This window comes from Sorex fumeus, unplaced genomic scaffold, assembly GCF_029834395.1.
Source record: "Sorex fumeus unplaced genomic scaffold, SorFum_2.1 ptg000072l, whole genome shotgun sequence".
NCBI classification, from domain to species: domain Eukaryota; kingdom Metazoa; phylum Chordata; class Mammalia; order Eulipotyphla; family Soricidae; genus Sorex; species Sorex fumeus.
In genome coordinates this window covers 55,156,062-55,173,980 of record NW_026606129.1, presented here as the reverse complement: position 1 = coordinate 55,173,980, position 17,919 = coordinate 55,156,062, and the positions used below count along the sequence as shown (strand labels likewise).

General features: G+C 42.8%; 1 protein-coding gene across 2 annotated transcripts in view; it reads right to left on the bottom strand.

Moving 5' to 3' along the window:
* CACNA2D3 (calcium voltage-gated channel auxiliary subunit alpha2delta 3) overlaps positions 1–17,919 on the bottom strand; it is a 1,033,411-nt gene that overhangs the window by 215,621 nt on the left and 799,871 nt on the right. For both annotated transcript variants that reach the window (XM_056129451.1, XM_056129450.1), the window contains one exon: positions 6,311–6,394. In XM_056129451.1, coding sequence (XP_055985426.1) covers positions 6,311–6,394 — 84 coding nt within the window. The remainder of the gene's footprint in view (positions 1–6,310; positions 6,395–17,919) is intronic.

The following is a 17,919-nucleotide window of genomic DNA, read 5'->3' as shown; positions in this document are numbered from 1 at the left end:
AATAGCATCAGATACAACTGAGGGATGCTCTCTGTTTGCTTAAGTTGGGTGGAAGGCCAAATAAATCTGAGAACACTACGTTAAGCCAATGTGTTCAGACTGTTCTGACCCTTAGCCACATAAAATCTGTACCTTGTGGCCGGAGTGAGAGCACAGCGGTTAGGGTGCTTGCCTTACATGCAGTCCACCTAGGTTAGGTCCCCAGTATCCCATATGGTCCCCCATGCCCTGCCAGGAGTAATTCCTGAATGCAGAGCCAGGAGTAAGCCGTGAATACTGCTGATGTTTCCCAAAAATCCAAAACAAAATAAACCAAAACCCCAATTCTATCTTGCTGTGAAGATAGATGGTCTTTAATATCTTCGATTTTTAAGAAATTTAATGTTTTTAACTGATGCTCAGAGAAAATGAAGTGGATTTTGTGGCACATCCCTCCCTGAAATTGCGTGTTAAAAGCTGCCCCCAATCTCCTAAGAACAGGGTTAGCACAGGCAGATGTAGATGCAGTCAAATATAGTCTAAGGACATAAGAAGTAACCCAGGATATCATGACTTAAGTTATACCAATGACACATATTGCTTGCCCATGATGAATCTATGACTTTATTTCTCCATCTTTCAGTCATTCCGTCCTAAGTCTTCATAACTGAGGGCTCCACCGCCTGCATGTACTTTAGGTGCTGTATAAACTGTATGGACCAGAATCTTAGATGAGATTCTTGTGAAGTTTAGTCAATACTAAATGGGTATTATAGTTTAGATATAGTTAACCTAGCTCTCTCTATGCTTTAGAAACAGGCTGTACGACTCTAAAATATCAGGGCCAGGGATAGAGGTGAAGTGACAGAGTACAAGTCTAAGAAATACAAATCTCTGAGTTCTAGTCAAGGTGCCACATGGCACACAAGTACCTCAGGGATGTGCCCATTTTTAAAAAGCTCCAAAAATAATTTTATAAGGCATCCTATTATCCTATTACCCTGTTGTTTAGGTGGGGAAACTGAAGCACAAGGTTAAGAAACAACATCAAAAAAAGAAACTGCATAGACCCATGCAGTCTGTCTGCCACTAGATTCTGTGTTATTACCTCTATTTCTCAAATCAGAAGAGAAAGCAATCAGACAAGTTAATGCATCTTAGAAGAATGAATTTTATTCTTCTAAGAAGTAATACATTATTATTATCTCTGATTTTTTTGGAGGGTCACACCCGGTGATGCACAGGGGTTACTCCTGGCTCATGCACTCAGGAGCCTCATGCACTCAGGTATTACTCCTTGTGGTGCTCGGGGGACCATACGGGATGCTGTGAATTGAGCCCGGGTCGGCAGCAGGCAAGGCAGATGCCCTACCCGCTGTGCTATTGCTCCAGCCCCGTCTGACTGTTTTAAATCAAAGAGTTTTTAATTTTTTTTTTATTTGTTACAAAGAAGTTGTTCAAATGAATCAAGCTCCAACCTGAAGTTTTCATTTCCCAAGAGGCTCTCCCACAGATACTAGGCACTGTGGTCTGAGTCTTTAAAAAGGAGGTTTTCTTTCCTCATGGCTATCAGAGAGCTTGGGGTTCAGTGCTTTCTCAGTAGAAACACAGACACACAAGATGCCTGGTAAGAATATAGCAGAGGGAGGCTGCAGCTATCTGCAAAGCTCACTTTCCCGCCTCTGGAGCCTAACGTGTGAAAAGAGAAGACATTTGCACCATATCTTACGCTAAGCCAGTGGCGCCACCAGCTCTACAAGCTAGATGGCAAGGTGACAGAGGGAGCAAGGCTGTAGCTCAGCTATTGAAGGCAAGCCTCCTCCTTGTGTATGGGGGGACCTGGTTTCCAGCCTGGCTCTGTACAAACTATGGTAGAGCTACCCAGAGCAGAGGAAAGAATGGCGGGGGAGGGCAACAATGCTATCCAGTCCCAAGAGGGATGGGAAAGAAGAGATCAGCAGCATGCTTCTGAGCTCGCAGCTATCTCCAGAAGCTGCCACCATCTGCATGCCTGATCTGAGCAACTGGAGGAATAAAAATGACCTGGAAAAGAAACATTTCCGAGCACTTATTCGTAGAATATTACATAGTCATTTAAAAAAAAAAACATGATGTGTTCAGATGCTTAACTGCTTAGCTAATATTCAAAGCTAAGCAAAACAGAAAATCCATAGTAGACCTTTCTGGTTTTCCTATTGAGTTTCACCCACCTGCAAGGGTGAGCACTTAATGCACATTCAAGCATCTTTCACAACTACGTGGTTGATAAAATAAATGTCAAGCCTGTTCAAAATGAAACTAGTCATCTGAAGACCACGATCAAGCTTCCTGGACTCTAGGAAACTCTGTTTTCCCAGAGGACTAAATGATCCCATCTCAGGTGTTCTTCCCTAGCATCTGTCTATCTGTTTCTTGCCTGTCCTGAAGTTGAAGCAGTTCACTGGTCATTCAGAGTAGTCTGTTCCCTAACAGCCCTGTGACAATTGGTAGCCACATTTGTAGTCGCCTGAGTTGGGTTGTCCGCAGCTTCAACTCTCTCCAGAGAATCGTTGATTACGTTAGGTTAAACTTAAGAGTCATGTACTTCCAGATGCCTATTGATAAGTTGTCTTGTCAAGGAATCTTGTCAAATCTTGTCAAAGAATCCAAATCAACAGACTACAGGGAAAGGAAGAGGCAGCAACAAAGTAGGTCTGTCATTTCCAAGCAGACATTCAATCAGAATATGAAAATAGACTGAACTTCACAGAGCACTGATTCAACAAATCCCCTCCCCTCTCACACTTTTGTATTCTCTCTCTCTCTCTCTCTCTCTCTCTCTCTCTCTCACACACACACACACACACACACACACACTATTTCAGGTGGTCTATGTCTGATGGGCTAGGAAGATACAGAAGAACAAACTGAGCAACAAAGATCTGAGTGATAAAGGTCAGGAGAACAGGCTTTAGCAAGAGGAAGTGAGAGGATCTTTCCATCAGAGTTCCCCCAGGTGACTACACCAGGTTGATTGGAGGGAAGTAGAGAAGGGACAAATGTTGCAACTGAAGGTTTTCTGTTGGATTGAATCTGATGGGGCATTGCAGACAAAAACACCATGTGGCAAACATCTGCTTGGCAGCTATGTGCAAGGCATGCTCCACCTTTCCTGTACCCCTCAAGGGAGGGTAACACTCAAGATACTCTGTGGCATGAGCTTGAGTCTTTAAAGATTCTTTGACCTTAAGATTCTTTCTAAGATATACCAAACAGTTGAAAGCTCTGGGGCCATGTGTACTTTGTGTCCTGGACACCTTGCCTCAGTTTCCTTATCCGTAAGAGAAGGAAAACAGTAACACTTTATGAGACAGTCATAAAGAATTTTAAAACTCTGTCCATATATAGATAGCCTTTAGAACACTGCTGGCTCATAGGGAGAATTCAATATCTGATGGTAATCATTGATACATATTAGTTTTTATTTCTGGTTGGTAGAAATAATTATAGACACTATGGTAAGTTTGGAAATGACTAAATGGTACTAGTAATAAGAATAAATTCATCCTTTATTACTTTATTCTTTGGGGAAATTTTATAATCAAAGGATAAATGCTATTTTAAACCTATTGTTTTCCTTTTAAGAGCTCATTAAGCCTGGGAAACAGACTGCTATGTGTGTCAGGATCATAGGGTGGTTCAAAGATTTTCTCCAGATCCGTCTTTCTACTGAAATGTCCTTACGATGGCCAAACTATCCTGTGAACAGAAGTGCCACTCATCCTCCTCTCAGTGGTTCCTAATTTATCTCTTTTTCTCTTACTAATTTAGCTAATTTATATGCTTGTGTTTTAGTACTAGAATAACCGAGCTTTCTTTTTAAGGTACTCAGAGTCTATGCTATAAAAGTGGTTATTAAATTCAGCAAGAGCCTAGTTGCCAAGAGATATAGGCTGTTCCTTGTCATGAGGCCTCGGCAGGTAGGACACGTCAGGCTGCTTTCTCTTCAAAGGATTGTCTTTCTCAGATCTTAAGCTTAATCGGGTCTTCTAATTTTTTTCTGAAAATGCTAATGGTAGGCATAAGGGCATGTAGGACTTTTTTAAGATCACACAAATACTATGCATAGGTTTCAGAGTTCTTCAATAAATTGGGCGAATATCCCTAAGATAGAAATGTTGACTTGGGGTTTCCCAGTCAAATATATTGGTACTGAAGAAATTTGTCTGTAAAACATATCATCTTCCCAAGATGACAAGGCAAGAGAACATCCAGAGATCAATACGTGCAGATGGGCACTAGATTTGCTGGAGATGCTAGATTTTCTCAAAACCCAGTCTTGTGAATTGGAAGAAATTGCAAGAAAATGAAGCATAAAGCTGAGACTGCAGTGTGAAAGGAAGCTAGAGCAATTGAAGAGGCATGTCCAAACCATTATAAGTGAAAGAATATATTAGCTTACTGAAAATGTACTGGGGCTCAGGGGATAACTAGAATGAGCTGAGTAATAAATAACTTTAGAGAAGGCACGTAGGAAAAGTGAATGTTAGATCAGCAATAACTAGAAGAGGGTGTGCTTCCTCAATTGGGGCACACCAAAGGAAAATGAGCATAATCATGTGCTTTCCCTATGAATGAAAGTGTAAAAGGTGAAAAGATTAAGAAGCACATTGGTGACAAGTTCCAAGATTCTATAAAAAGAAACCATAAAGATCCATGTGAAGTAAAATCAAGTAATGGGTAAAGAGAAGGAAGGAGAGGAAGGAAAACAATGAACTGCCCCTGTCAAAGACTCAGGAGATTATTTAACCACTGCAAGCCCACAGGACACTCATTAATGAGAAGGACAATGGAGGATGGATGATGATGTTGCTAATAGACCAAGACTCAAAATAGCTGCTACTCATACAATGTTCACTGGATCCACAAGACTGTAAGCATTTCTATAGTTTTCAATATTCACAACAGCCCTGGAAGGTATAGATAGATGATTGTCATCATATTTATTTTACTGGTAAAAATAGAAACAACAAAAAACAAAATTGATGTGTATACCTTGCTTGAACAATCCCCAGCATCCAATCACAAAAGGAGGGTTTGGAGCAGGCAGCCTGGTTCTTTGGGTTATACTCTAACCACCATACTAGCCTGCTTCTTGGGATGAGCAAGTGGGAAAGGAAGGGCATTCCCATGTAATTGCCATGCTTCCTGATGACAACACGTACAGAAAAAGATGTGGAACTTTCCTATGCCATTGAGCTGACATGATGTCAGGACACTGGCATGTGGAAAAAAAAGTGTAGAAGTGGAAATGGCTGTCTATCAGAGCTGTTTTTTCTGCACTTCAGCTTAAGAAGATTTAAGTACAGAGGAAGGAGGAAATAGGTTAAATGTCTAAATTATATCTGAGTTTTGCATTTTACAGGCAAGGAAGAAAGCCAGAGATTTATGGTAGCTGAGACATTCAGGAAACAGAGGCTGGGAAGGAGAGAGAAAGCTACAGCAAGAGGAAGTAGGGTACTGGTGGCATTTTCTGGAAGGCTCAAGAACTCAGTCTGTGGACTTCATTCAAATGGCTCGTCTTGACTTCTTTTGCTAAGTAGGACAGAGGGAGGAATGGGAACAATGCTGACTCAACCTTGGGACTTAGGAAAGTGCTCCAGACAAATCAGAGAAGCATGGCCTTGACACAGAGACCTCCTAGAAAAAAAAAAGAAGAAGGATCCAGCTGGGAACACCTGGGAAGTTACGATTTAATTAAGGACAGTCTGCCTGGATTCACACAAAGGCAGCCGTGTCTAACAAATCTGATTTATTGAGGAAGTAACAAGAAGACTAACGGGGTTAAGTCATGGGCATAAGGAAAGCTTTTGATACAGCACCGATGGCTGAATTTGTCTGGGAAGGAAACACATGAGCTATTGCAGTGTGGCCAGAGAAGGGGGTAGCTCTGGAAGGGGGTCTACAGAGCTCTGTATTGCTCTCTCAAACCCTGAACTATACCCAGGCTGGCCTCACAGGCAGATTCTGGCCACCAAAGTATTCACCTGGAAGTGAGCTTTTCTCATGGTCTCCTGGGTCACATCTCTGTCAACTGCTTGACTGGTATTATCTGCACCCAAGGAAGCAGAGACTGTGCAAAGCAAGGCAGGCCAACTGGCTTGTCAGCCACGGGTCACAAGGGTGGAAGAGTTCTAACAGTTCAAACATGATTCAAAGGCCCTGTCTTTTAGTCTCTCTGGGGCCACTGTTTCTCTGGTAATCCTCTCCATATGCTCCCAGGGCAGTCTCTGGTCCAGAAGAAGATATTATGTGGCTCACTCTTTGCCAGGCTCATAAGCAAATCACTTACCACGTCGTCTCGGTCTTCCCACTCCACTTCTGAGAGGTCAACGCTGCTATAGTCAGGTTTCCTCCGCTTCTTGCCTTCTTCATACTAGTGCAGGGAAGAAGAAGAATCCATGTTCATGGGATCCTCAACCAAAGCAAACTTCATGCTCCAAAATCCTGTTTTCAGATGGGCACTTTGCCCACTTACTGTGTCACTAAATATGAGTGGTTAGCTCTATAGAGGCAGTGGTCTGAGGAGGTTAACAGCCTAAAAGCCAAGATTACATGCCTAAAAAAACCACCTGAGCTGGGTTCCACTGTTGGCTTATCATGAATTTTACAAAGTGGAACCTGTGGTTTTTAACACACAATACACAAAGAGAGGCTTTATCTTTCCTGGGATGGGTTTTGTGGGGTATGGGAGACACTTCTCTTCCAAAGTTTGAAAACCACACAGGAAAGGACCTTCTATGTACACTCACCAAAAATCTAGATATGACCTTTTTGTGTTTTAAAGGTCTCATCCACATTGCCCATCTCAAACTTACCTCTTGTTTCCTACCTAAGATTAAAAAAACTTGATCTCTGAAATTAGGTTCAATTCATACCCTCAGAACCTTTTGCAGACACACAGAATCTCCTACTCGCTCTCTGCATAATCTCTTCCCAGAGCCCAGCAGGGCTCCTTCACCCAGAATGGATGTGGCATAGGGAATAACAGTCACAGTTAATAGTCTTTAGCACAGTTCTTTGAAGAGGCTGGTGAGTACCATAAAACCAGGAAAAGTTTTAAATACTCCCGAAATCACTAGTGTTAGTCATTCTGCATGCTGGACATTCATGTGTCTGGATATTCCTGTGTCTTTGGAGCCTTTAATGTTGGTTATTGGGGGTGCTTATAACGTAGGAAAGTCTGCCCTCTACTGCAGACTAAGGATAAGCAACCCCCTTACTTGTATATGAGACAAAGCTAATAGTGTATTGAGTCAAATATGCATGTACATAGTTGTTCTCTTTTTGCTATTGCTGCTTTTGTTTCTGAAATGGGATCCCTGTTGTAACTGAGATGCAGCATCACTGTAAGTGCTTTAAGAACCCTGAACTACAGGTACAATTTGGACACTTGGCTAATGAACAGAGACAGGTGCTGAAGGCACACCCTGCATGAAAAGAAGAGAGAACCCCTGCTGTTAACTGACTGAAACAAACAGACCTACCCAAGACCTTCTAGGGACTCTAAGCAAGGGAGGCCAGCCCGGGCTACTGTGATTCCAACAGAACCAAACTGTTTTCCCTGACTCCTTTTTTTTTCCCCCTGTCAGCAACATTTCAGAAACTCCCAGATATCTTGGGGCGGGGCAGAGATTTACCACAACCACCACCCCCGCCCCCATCCAGGAAGGCTACCTCACCTCCAAGGGCACCGGGCTCTGACCACTCCAGTCAACTATGCTTCCACTTCTTTCTCTCAGGTTTCCAATTAATAGGCATTCAGGTCAGTTTTATGACATCAGATCCACTCCAGATGAGGAGGAAGGGAAGTGGTTCCCTCAGAAGCCAGTATAAATGATAGCAGATTTGCAGTTGGATCCTGTTATGGAAAGTTCCTGTGTGCATGGGAGCTCCGGCCCTCTGGAGAGCCAGACTGGGGCTAAGTAGGGGGGATAGGAATGAGGTCAGTGGGGCTGTCACCTGAGTCTTACAAGGGGGTTGGGGAGAAGCTGGAGAGGGTCCTCCTGAGAAGACAGATATCCTTGGACCTGTTACCTTTGCCCTCCAATATCAGTAGGAGCCATGAGACACCCCAGAAGGACACATAGCCATTTTGAAGGTAGAATTCTCACAACTGCTTGGCTAACCTCATCTATATCTAACATGTTTTAGATGGGGGGGGATTTCTTTATCAGTTCAAAAGCTTACTTTGTTCATTTATTGAACCCATAGCTAAGGGACACATAGTAAGTGTAAGGTACAGAGAACACAAAATCAATTCAACAGAGCATCATTCTATTACAAACACTTGCTTGCAGTTTATCACCCAGAAGTAATCTGTCTCTGTAAGGTCAATTTGTGGCTTCTGGCATAAATGGTGGGAAATGAACTCTGAAAAGTTCAATAACAAATCAAATAATAAGCTAAATAAGATCATAAAGCCTGGGAGGGCTGTGCATGGACTAGTAAATTTCATGTCTAACTCTCATGGTATTTCAGAGAAATTTGAAAAAAAAAATCCCAATGTCCAGAGCACCAAGAATTCCTTCATTCCCACGAAGAGCACCCAAAGGCTGTTCTTAGAGGAGGGTACAGTGGTTCTGTGACTTACTGGGTTTGTGTCCCCAAACAAGGCACCCCATGGCTCCTAATTTACTTTCTATCAGTTGCAAACATGGAGAAAACAATAATATCTCCATAGCAACAAGCTGGAGAAGATTAAATATTGCATGTAAAATGGCAGGCACAGTCCTCACTCAGAATAAAGCCTCCACATATAGTTTCTAAAGAGACCTGAGCAATGAGGTTTTGGCAAAAATATGGGCTGATTTTGTAGAATTAATATAATTAATATAATTAATATAACCCTTCACATGTAGCTTCAGTTTTTAATGGTACTCGAGTCTATTGCACTGTACTACTGAAATTCAAGAGACTTATAGAGATTTAAAGAATGAGATGAAGGTTTCCCAGCAAACTGGTTTATAAAGTGCCATATTCAAGGATTCCCCTGTAATTTAATTTCATTGAGAGAAACAGACTACATTGGAGCTACTCCCTGTGGAGCTCTGAATTAAGAATGCTTCTCCAATGCATGCTGAAAGTAGACTGTAGACCGAACATGATTGCCATTCAATTCCTCTTTTGCAAACCACAGCGCCCAAAAGGAGAGAGAGAGAGAAGAGAGAGAGAGAGAGAGAGAGAGAGAGAGAGAGAGAGAGAGAGAGCGCAAAAGGGAATGCCCTGCCACAGAGGCAGGGTGGGATGGGAGGGATGGGGTGTAGGAGGGATACTGGGATCCGTGGTGGTGGAGAATGGGCACTGGAGGAGGGATGGGTACTCGATCATTGTATAACTGAAACCCAAGCACAAAAATGTGTAAGTCTACAACTGTACCTCATGGTGTTTCACTAATAAAAATTAAAAAAAAATTAAATATGCAGTTACCCGGGGGGGGGGCGGGGGGGGGGGGGAAGAATGCTTCTTCACAATGTCAGTCAAATCAGGTATATGAAACAGGTTTGAGAGATATGCTTCATGGGGGTCTTTATTAAAGAGTGAGTTCCTCAAGAATATAATAAGTAATGCAGTAGCTTGATCGCTTTGAATGAGAAAAATAAAAGTCAAGGGTCTGTTGCATAGATTATGTCAAAGGCAACGACTAAATTCCACATAAAGACCCAGAGTGCACCTTTTCCTTGTCACCCAGTAAGAAAGTACATTAGAAAGTTGGAGACTGGGCTTCATTAGGGATACTCTTGTGCAGTGGGTTGTCACCAACTGTTATTTTCATTTTCTATTTCATTTTTTAATTTACAGAATACCTGGGACGCCCCACCCTTAGGAAATTTGGCTCTAGTGACCATAAGACTATTGCTGATTCAGAGGTGGACAAGTGACTAAATATTTGAAGGAAGTCTGCATTATCCCAGGATTGGTTCAGGGATGAGGACATAACCTTGTCCAGCTCAAATGAGACTCCATCTGGGAGACTTTTCTGGATTTATACAAAAACACAGGTGTCTATCATCTAGTGGACTAGAGCGATAGCACGGCGGTAGGGCGTTTGCCTTGCATGCAGCCAACATGGCCGACCCTAGTACGATTCCTCCGCCCCTCTCAGAGAGCCCGGCAAGCTACCGAGAGTATCTCGCCCGCACGGTAGAGCCTGGCAAGCTCCCCGTGACATATTCGATATGCCAGACACAGTAACAACAAAGTCTCCAATGGAGACGTTACTGGGCCCGCTTGAGCAAATCGATGATCAAGGGGAGGGCTTTTTACTATCATCTAGTATAGTCAAGAAGTAGAATGTGAACTTGGAGTCCTCCAAGGCCATCTCTGCCAACATTTGGAGAGTCTTCCTTTTCTTTGGATAGACAGAAAGTTGAAGATGGATATAAAGAGGACCTGAAAACATGGTATATGTGTTTATGCCAAGCGTGCCTGAAACATTTGCACACAGGGATGCTTTATGAACTAAGGATTTCTTGCCACATGACCACCCCACTGCCCTTTAAAAAGATTGTTTTAAAACTTACTTGGGTGTCAAGCATAACCAGGGGCAGCAGGAATCAGTGTGTATAGATTAAGCACCTTTATTTTCTCCCCAGCTTAAATAGATAATGACATAAATATCACATTTTAAGTAACATGTTCACATATGTGTATAACTTGAGTGATTATTTAGGAATCTATTATTTGCAAAATGCTTCACTGCTGAGCTAGACGACTGCATTATAGTGTGTTGGTTCTATACCTGCATCCTCTGAGAAGACGTCTGTGAGGCCAGAGTGCAGTAAGAGAACAACAGGAAAAGAACTCAACTCTCCAATCTCCAGCTCCTAGGTCAGCTCTCCCCTCTCCCATGGGATTTAGTCTGGGACAAGCTGGGTCCCCCATCCCCACTCCCTCTTCCCCTGCGTGAGGATCTCGTTACTGAGCTGAGGCATTGTGTATGGCATTTGTTAGTGTATCTATAATCTGTAACTTCCTTTGAAAATGTGATTAACGAATTGCAAGCAGTTTCCAAAGGTTTATAAACAGATACTTTGAGAGCCACAGGTAGGTTTGTAGTTTTTGGTGCCTGTTTTATGAAAAAAATATGTGGGAGGAGAATTTAATAAGGAAAGATATTTTGTGCTATGAAATACTTTGAGGTGGAGTTTCAAATAAAGGCCAGATGTGGTGAACATACAAACCAGCTTGTGGCCCAGGCGGATGGGACAAGGAGGGCACCCTATGAGGAGTAAGCCAGAGCCAGGCAAGGGCACGCTTTGGTGCCAGAACTTTCCTGGCTGTGTTCAATTGTTTAGACCTAAATGCTCCTTTGCATTCCCTGCAGACTGACTTTGGAAGCAAAATGGATGTGCTGAGGTGATGGTCACATTCGTGTTAGTTCGGAAAAATCTAAATTGCCTTTGCTTTTTCTGTTGCTTTTGGGGAAGGGGCAGTGGAAATCAGCTACACGCATCCAGGCAGCTCCCGTGAAACAAAGACTGTGTGTGCTAAAAATTCATAAGCTCTTTGTGCCACCCCATACTGCCAACAGGAAGGAAGGACATGGGGGTGGGAGGCCCACAACAGGAGTGGAAGAAACCTTGCCCAAAGCTAATGCCATCTGAGAAGGGGCGGGGCCACAGGGCAGGAGTCAGTGAGTAGGTAGATGTTTCTTTCTTGAGGCACTCACGGCTCTCTGCGGGCAAATACCTTTGCCACCTGCACCAAAGCTTTGAGTCTTCTCTAATCTCAGAGGCTGCAAGAGCCACTGTAGAAGGAAAATTGGTGGCGTTGTTTGTTTTCCTTCATCCACCAGGGAACAGGGCTGACTGGGCATTATGTGCGTCGTTCCTTTATACGTGCATCAGCTTCCTCATGCAATTGTTCGCCCATGCATCCAAAAGACTGTTGAACACTGAGTAGTTTTCAGTCCCAAGGCAGTCGAGCCTTGAAAGACAGAGATGTTGTCTGAAAAACACCATCTCCCAGCCTTCAGTCACAGTCACAATACAAACCAAAAGGAGAGTGTTTCAAAGCCAGGGTCCCCAAAAGAACTTAGATTTTCATCAGTCTCCAGATCTGCAGGTGTAACTCTGGGGCCAGTGTCCTGTTTTGAGCCCCGAGCTACTTACCTCAGAGACAGAAGTAGCAGCATTCAACTCACAAGCCTGCATTGAGATGTCAATGGTTGAGCAGAGTCTGTTCTGACAAAGTAGCTTGAGAACATGCCTGCTGGGTCAGCTCTAGGGACTGCTGCTCCCGCTGCTAGCCCAGCCCCTTCCACATCTAGCTCATCCCTAGAGCGTGTCCACCCAATAAAATGGTTGTGAACAGTATATGGCTGCATAATCATATTTCTTTTTCTTCCAAGAAGAGGTTCAAACAGGCGTGGTGATAGATTTTTTTTCAAGGTCAAAGACAAAAGGTCTCAGCCAAAGGTGGAAACCTGGGCAAGGCTCCCAGGCAGGCCTGTGACAGAGTGATCAGTTATTTCTTGCTTTAGGATTTTTCAAATCAAGGTGTCTGATGGTCACTGTACATGTGGCCTCATAAGAGACAGTCATCGAGCCAATGTCAACCACCGGTCCCATGGGTGCCTTCTAAACACTTGGAGCAGTGGCAATTTTTCCTGATTAATCCAGGGAATATAGACAATTCACAGAAAATAAAATTCCAAGAAGTAAAAGAAGGAAATATGTTACCCATTCTGCAAGGCTCACAACCCGGCCCTCCGTTATCGCCAAAGTTCCCAAAGGGTATAGACTTTAAGGCAGCTACCACTTTCCGTTTTTTTTTTTTTAAGTTCAACCAGAAATTGATATCAGATTGTTGTTTTCCAACTAACTGTGTTTGGGACCAGACAGATAGTACAGTAGGTAGGGTACTTGCCTTGGGCATGTCCAACCCAGGCTCAGTACCTTGTATCTCATGTGGTTCTCCAGCCCTGCCAGGAATGATCCCTAAGCACAGTCAGGAGTAAGTCCTGGGCACAGCTGACCCAAAACCCAAAAGACAAATGAACAACAACAACAACTCGAGCGGGCCCAGTAACGTCTCCATTGGAGACTTTGTTGTTACTGTGTCTGGCATATGCCAAACAACAACAACAACAAACAGAATTTGAAAAACTCTCCAACTGACTACCTTTAGCAAAGAGGAAAAAAAGTTTCCCTAGCTCCAAGGGAGGGCAGATGGGATACAAAAATGGGAAAATGCTAACTTCAGCAAAGTTGTAGCTTGGTGACATCACTAATGGACCATGAAGTCAAGACTCAAACCCAACTCAGATAATTTCTGAACCTCCTTCTTTCTTCACCATCCTCAGTCTTCCTTGAGTCCCCTCTTTCCATCTCAGGTCCTCAACTCACAGAAGTCACCCACATACGCAGTACACAGGAGGCACATGAATTCTGCAGAACCTTATGGAAGTATAATTTCACCAGTCACTCCTCTCTCTATTATCTGCTGACTCATTTGGGATGATCCAAAACTGTCTTTGATGATCAAGGAAGCAAGAATCAGTCTTAGATTAAGAACAACTATGATATATGGAGTGAGAACATGAGCAAAGAATCACAGCACACGCCCACTACATGGTATCTCATTTGTAGAAGGCACAAAAATGACTCAGGGCCTTAGAGACACCTTGTGGTCCTTCATGAGAGCACTGAAGTTGGGCTTTCCACTAAAATGGTGCTGGCTCATTCAGTGGTGACCTCACAAAAGTTCAAACTTTTCTAGATGATACATGTCAAGGAATGACATTGACATTAGGCCTGGCAAAGAATTCAGTGGTCCGAATTTGGAGACGAAATCCATCAAGTTCAAGGGAAGATGAGAATCTTCAGGTACACAGGAGGGAAACAGAGCCATGAGGGTGTGTCCCGAAGCAGCCGGAAGGAGGGAGAGAGGCAACAGGGCATGTTGAGACACCACCCTTTTCCTTTTTCTAAAAGGTAGCATGCTCTTATTAATTAATGTTTTTAAGTGTCTCCAAGATTAAAAGTTCTATGTGCTCTCTTAGGATGATTACAAAATCCTTTTGATCACTGTAAAACTAAAACAGCTTTGGTATTTTTTAAAAAAACAACAATTAACAGACCTCTTTGAAAACCCGAATGACCTTTATCTTAATCAGTGTCCTGGGTCGTGGTGAGTCATGCTCCATGTGTGGGGAGGAGATGGCCCAGCCCCATCACCGGTTTTGTCAGTCAAACCTGGCTGACTACAACCTGGTTGCATTTAAAGTTCCATTCTCAAAAAGCCGGTCAAGTAATATCAAACTAGTCAGAGAAATAAAAATTAGGCTGAGTTTGGGTGCCATCAAAGGGCTAAGAGTAGGGGATCTGAAGGTGGGAGAAAATGTGACACCAGGACCATTGGCTTGGGAAACAAGATGAGGATAAGAGGAAAATACCTCTCATCAGATAAGAAATAAATGTTCATCAACTAGAGACACCTGGGGACAGTCACTCTGATAGGTTAGAACACTTTCACACAACCCTGGCCAGTTACCTGGGTAGTTAAATGCAAGACAGTCTTCAGAAGAAATTTTAAATTTTAGACAGAATTGTACTGTGATCTGAGCACAGATACGTGGATATTCCAAAGCTATTTTCATATAAAGATTTGACATTCCCCCTGAGTTGTTAGGAGATAGTATCTCAGACACAAAGAGGACTTCCAGAATTTGAGAGCATGTTCTGTATGACCTTTGTCAAGTACCTGTGCTTTTTTTTTTTTTGGTTTGTTTTGTTTTGCTTGTTTCCCTTTGCATTTCTAGAATTTCATTTGGCATTATTCCTTTATGCATTTAACTGTATCAAAAGGCCTTGGGATACATAGAACCTGTCAGATGGTTTGACTATGGAGTAGAATTAGGCACCACAAATTGATTCCAGTTTCGAAACAGCAAAGACAATGAATTTCCTTATTCGGTCCAGTGAAATCAGACATAGTAGCAACTGATACTGTCACACACGTGTTAGCCTTCCAACGATGCTGCAGCGAACCATTCCCCTTGAGTGAGCTCTCTGTGTGTGGTCAGTAACATGGGCCGCTCTGCCACAGCCAGGCAGTTACCAGGAAAAGAACTCAAGTCCCAGCATTTCTGTCTGGAGATATGAGAGTGAGAACAGTGAACCCCCATGAACAGAAATTTTTCAAGATAAATGATATAATAGACAAGAAGTTGGCAATGCATTTGCCATTGAAATAAATAAAGCAGCACAGAGAAAAGCAAAAAGAAACCTTTCTTCTGAGTTTGCTGACACTGCCCTGGATTCTGGTTTATGGCTGTAATGGAGTCAACCTCCAACCAACTACTGAGGCTTCACCAAACTTAGGCATGTGCTTGTCTAATTTTACTTAGGGAGAGATTGGCTTTATACTTTTATTTTTCTCTTTATTGCTCTTTTTCTTAACTGAAAATATTTAAAGATACCCCCGAAAGAGCATGAAGCAATCCATCTTTGGGACTATATTTCCCATAAGTTTCTTCTACTTTAAGTTCTTTTCTCTTTTCTAAGGCCTCTCTTCTGAGGATAGACTTAGACTGGTCCCTTCCAGAGGACACAGGTTTTGCAATATAGATATGCACATGACCATCTTGCCACCCTGTCTGTTCTCTACCCTAGCCATGCCCTGACCAACAAAGAGAATGGGGTCCATTACCAGTCTTCAGCTTGCTGGACTAATAATGCAGAAGAACGTTTAGTCCTGATTTTTGTGTGTGTATTATTGTACTGATTTTTTTCTTTTTGGTTATTTTTGTTTTGGGTCACATCTGGTGATGCTCCTGGCTTAGTCCTGGCTCTGCACTCAGGGATCACTCTTGGAGGTGCTAGGAAGACCACATGATATAGTGAGGATTGAACCCAAGTTAGCTACATGTAAGGCGAGCACTGTACCCACTGTACTATTTCTCCAGCATCTGGCACTTCCTTTTAAAATTTTCTTTGGATGCTTAGCATCCCAAAGCCTTCTTTCTGATACCATAAATGAATTAGAGTAAAAATAAAGGTCTTCTGTGAATTTGACTTGTCCTCCCTTGTGGAGATATGGGAAGAAACAGTCAAGTACAATCAAAGATGCCCTGAAAGAGAGCAAAGGAATGAGGTTCATCGAACTTCCATATCCATTGTTTCTGCTTTGTAAGTTTTTCTTTAAACTGAATACCATCTCACCATCTCTCTTGCCACGAAAATGATGTTGGCCACAGTGATATTTCTCCCCATGAAGGAGACCAGTGGCTCATAAGTATCGCTCTCTAGACCCTCTCCCTCTCTGACCCATTCTCCACTGCCCAGCCGGGGTAGAGGGGTTCTGCCTCCCAAACCAGAGTGTAACAGTAGTCGGTTATCCTCAAACTCTCAGATCCAAAAAGATGTGAAAACATTTCAGAATGTAATAAGTTTCCATCATTTCCTCTCTCCTCTTTTTCTGGACTTTTCCACCACTTCTGTCATTCACTGTGTATTTCATACTGGCTAGATGGAGCTGGCTGCTAAAACTGACACTACCATTCTTGCATTCAGGTCTCTCCATGGACCCCTCCATCTGCTCCCAACACCACTCACCTCAAACTCAGAGTCAGGTTACCTCCCAGGATTGCCTGAGACACCCGCTTCTGTAGTGGTGTGTGGGTCTGCCCAGAGTGGACACCAGCACTTCTATAGCTTCAGCTACCTTCATCACACTCTACTACAAATTAGTTGCTAACTTTCCTAACCTTTATACTTGGTCCCAAGCGTCTTTGGTACAAAGTGTGATTTCTTTTGCACCTTTATACCTATAAGGTGTAGAAGAAAGCCCTAGTAAAGATTAGGTTCTCCATGAATACTTATTAATGAGCTAAGAGAGTGAATGAGCAAATGAGGGTGTATCATCACTGAATGAGCCCATGTATAAAGCTGGGTTCTTCCTCTGTTTCAAATACATTTTGCAAGCATCAACTTTTTTTTATTTTTGCTATTTGGGTCGCACCTGGTGATGCTCAGGGTTTACTCCTGGCTTTGCACTCAGGAATCACTCCTGGTGGTGCTTGGAGGACCATATGGGATGCTGGGAATCGAACCCAGGTTGGCTGTGTGCAAGGAAAACACCCTACCCGCTGTGCTATTGCTCTAGCCCCAAGCATCAACTTTTTAATCTTCTCACAATCCCATGCTGTACACAATCCATTTTTTTCTTTGTCTTTCAGCAGAAAAAAACTGCTCAGGAGGGTCAAGTAACCCCTCCAAGACCCTGCAGTTGACAGTGGTAAAACTGAGGCTAGAGGCACACATCTGACCTCAGAGATAGATATGACTCTTGAAGAAATGTGTGCCAATGGGCCTCTCATCACGGGACAAAGTAGCTGCTTGGTCCCCTAAAGGTAAGAGATGATCATTGGTTATCATCAGCTTTTTTATGTCATCCACATTAAGCAGAACTGATGATTAACTCTCAAAGCAATCTTTTCATGAAAAAATCCTTCCATTACACAATTATAAGAGATCCTTCAATTAAACACCTATAAATGTGTTATTTGTATATGAGCCTGGATGAATATGTGCTTCATTAAAAGATTGTTCAAACCACTAATTTTTATCCACTACAATACTGGAATCGGGTTAATGCCTGCCGTCACCCCTTCTAGTTACTCCCAAATCTTTTCCCTGGAGTCTATCTAAAAACCTAGAAGCTCCAGGGGAAACTTTCTGATATTTGTGAGAAAGAAACTGTTTTTAAGTGATTCTAATACCTGGAACATGTTTCTGAACTTCTAAATTTTTTTACGAAGACATAACTGTACTGTGGTAGCTGCCAGTCTTTGAATATTCTAGATAAATGTTATATCTGATTTCTTTCTCCTCTGGCAACTATTTATCCTTCCCATCCCCAGGAAATTAGGCAAGGCATCCTTGACTTTCAATTTAA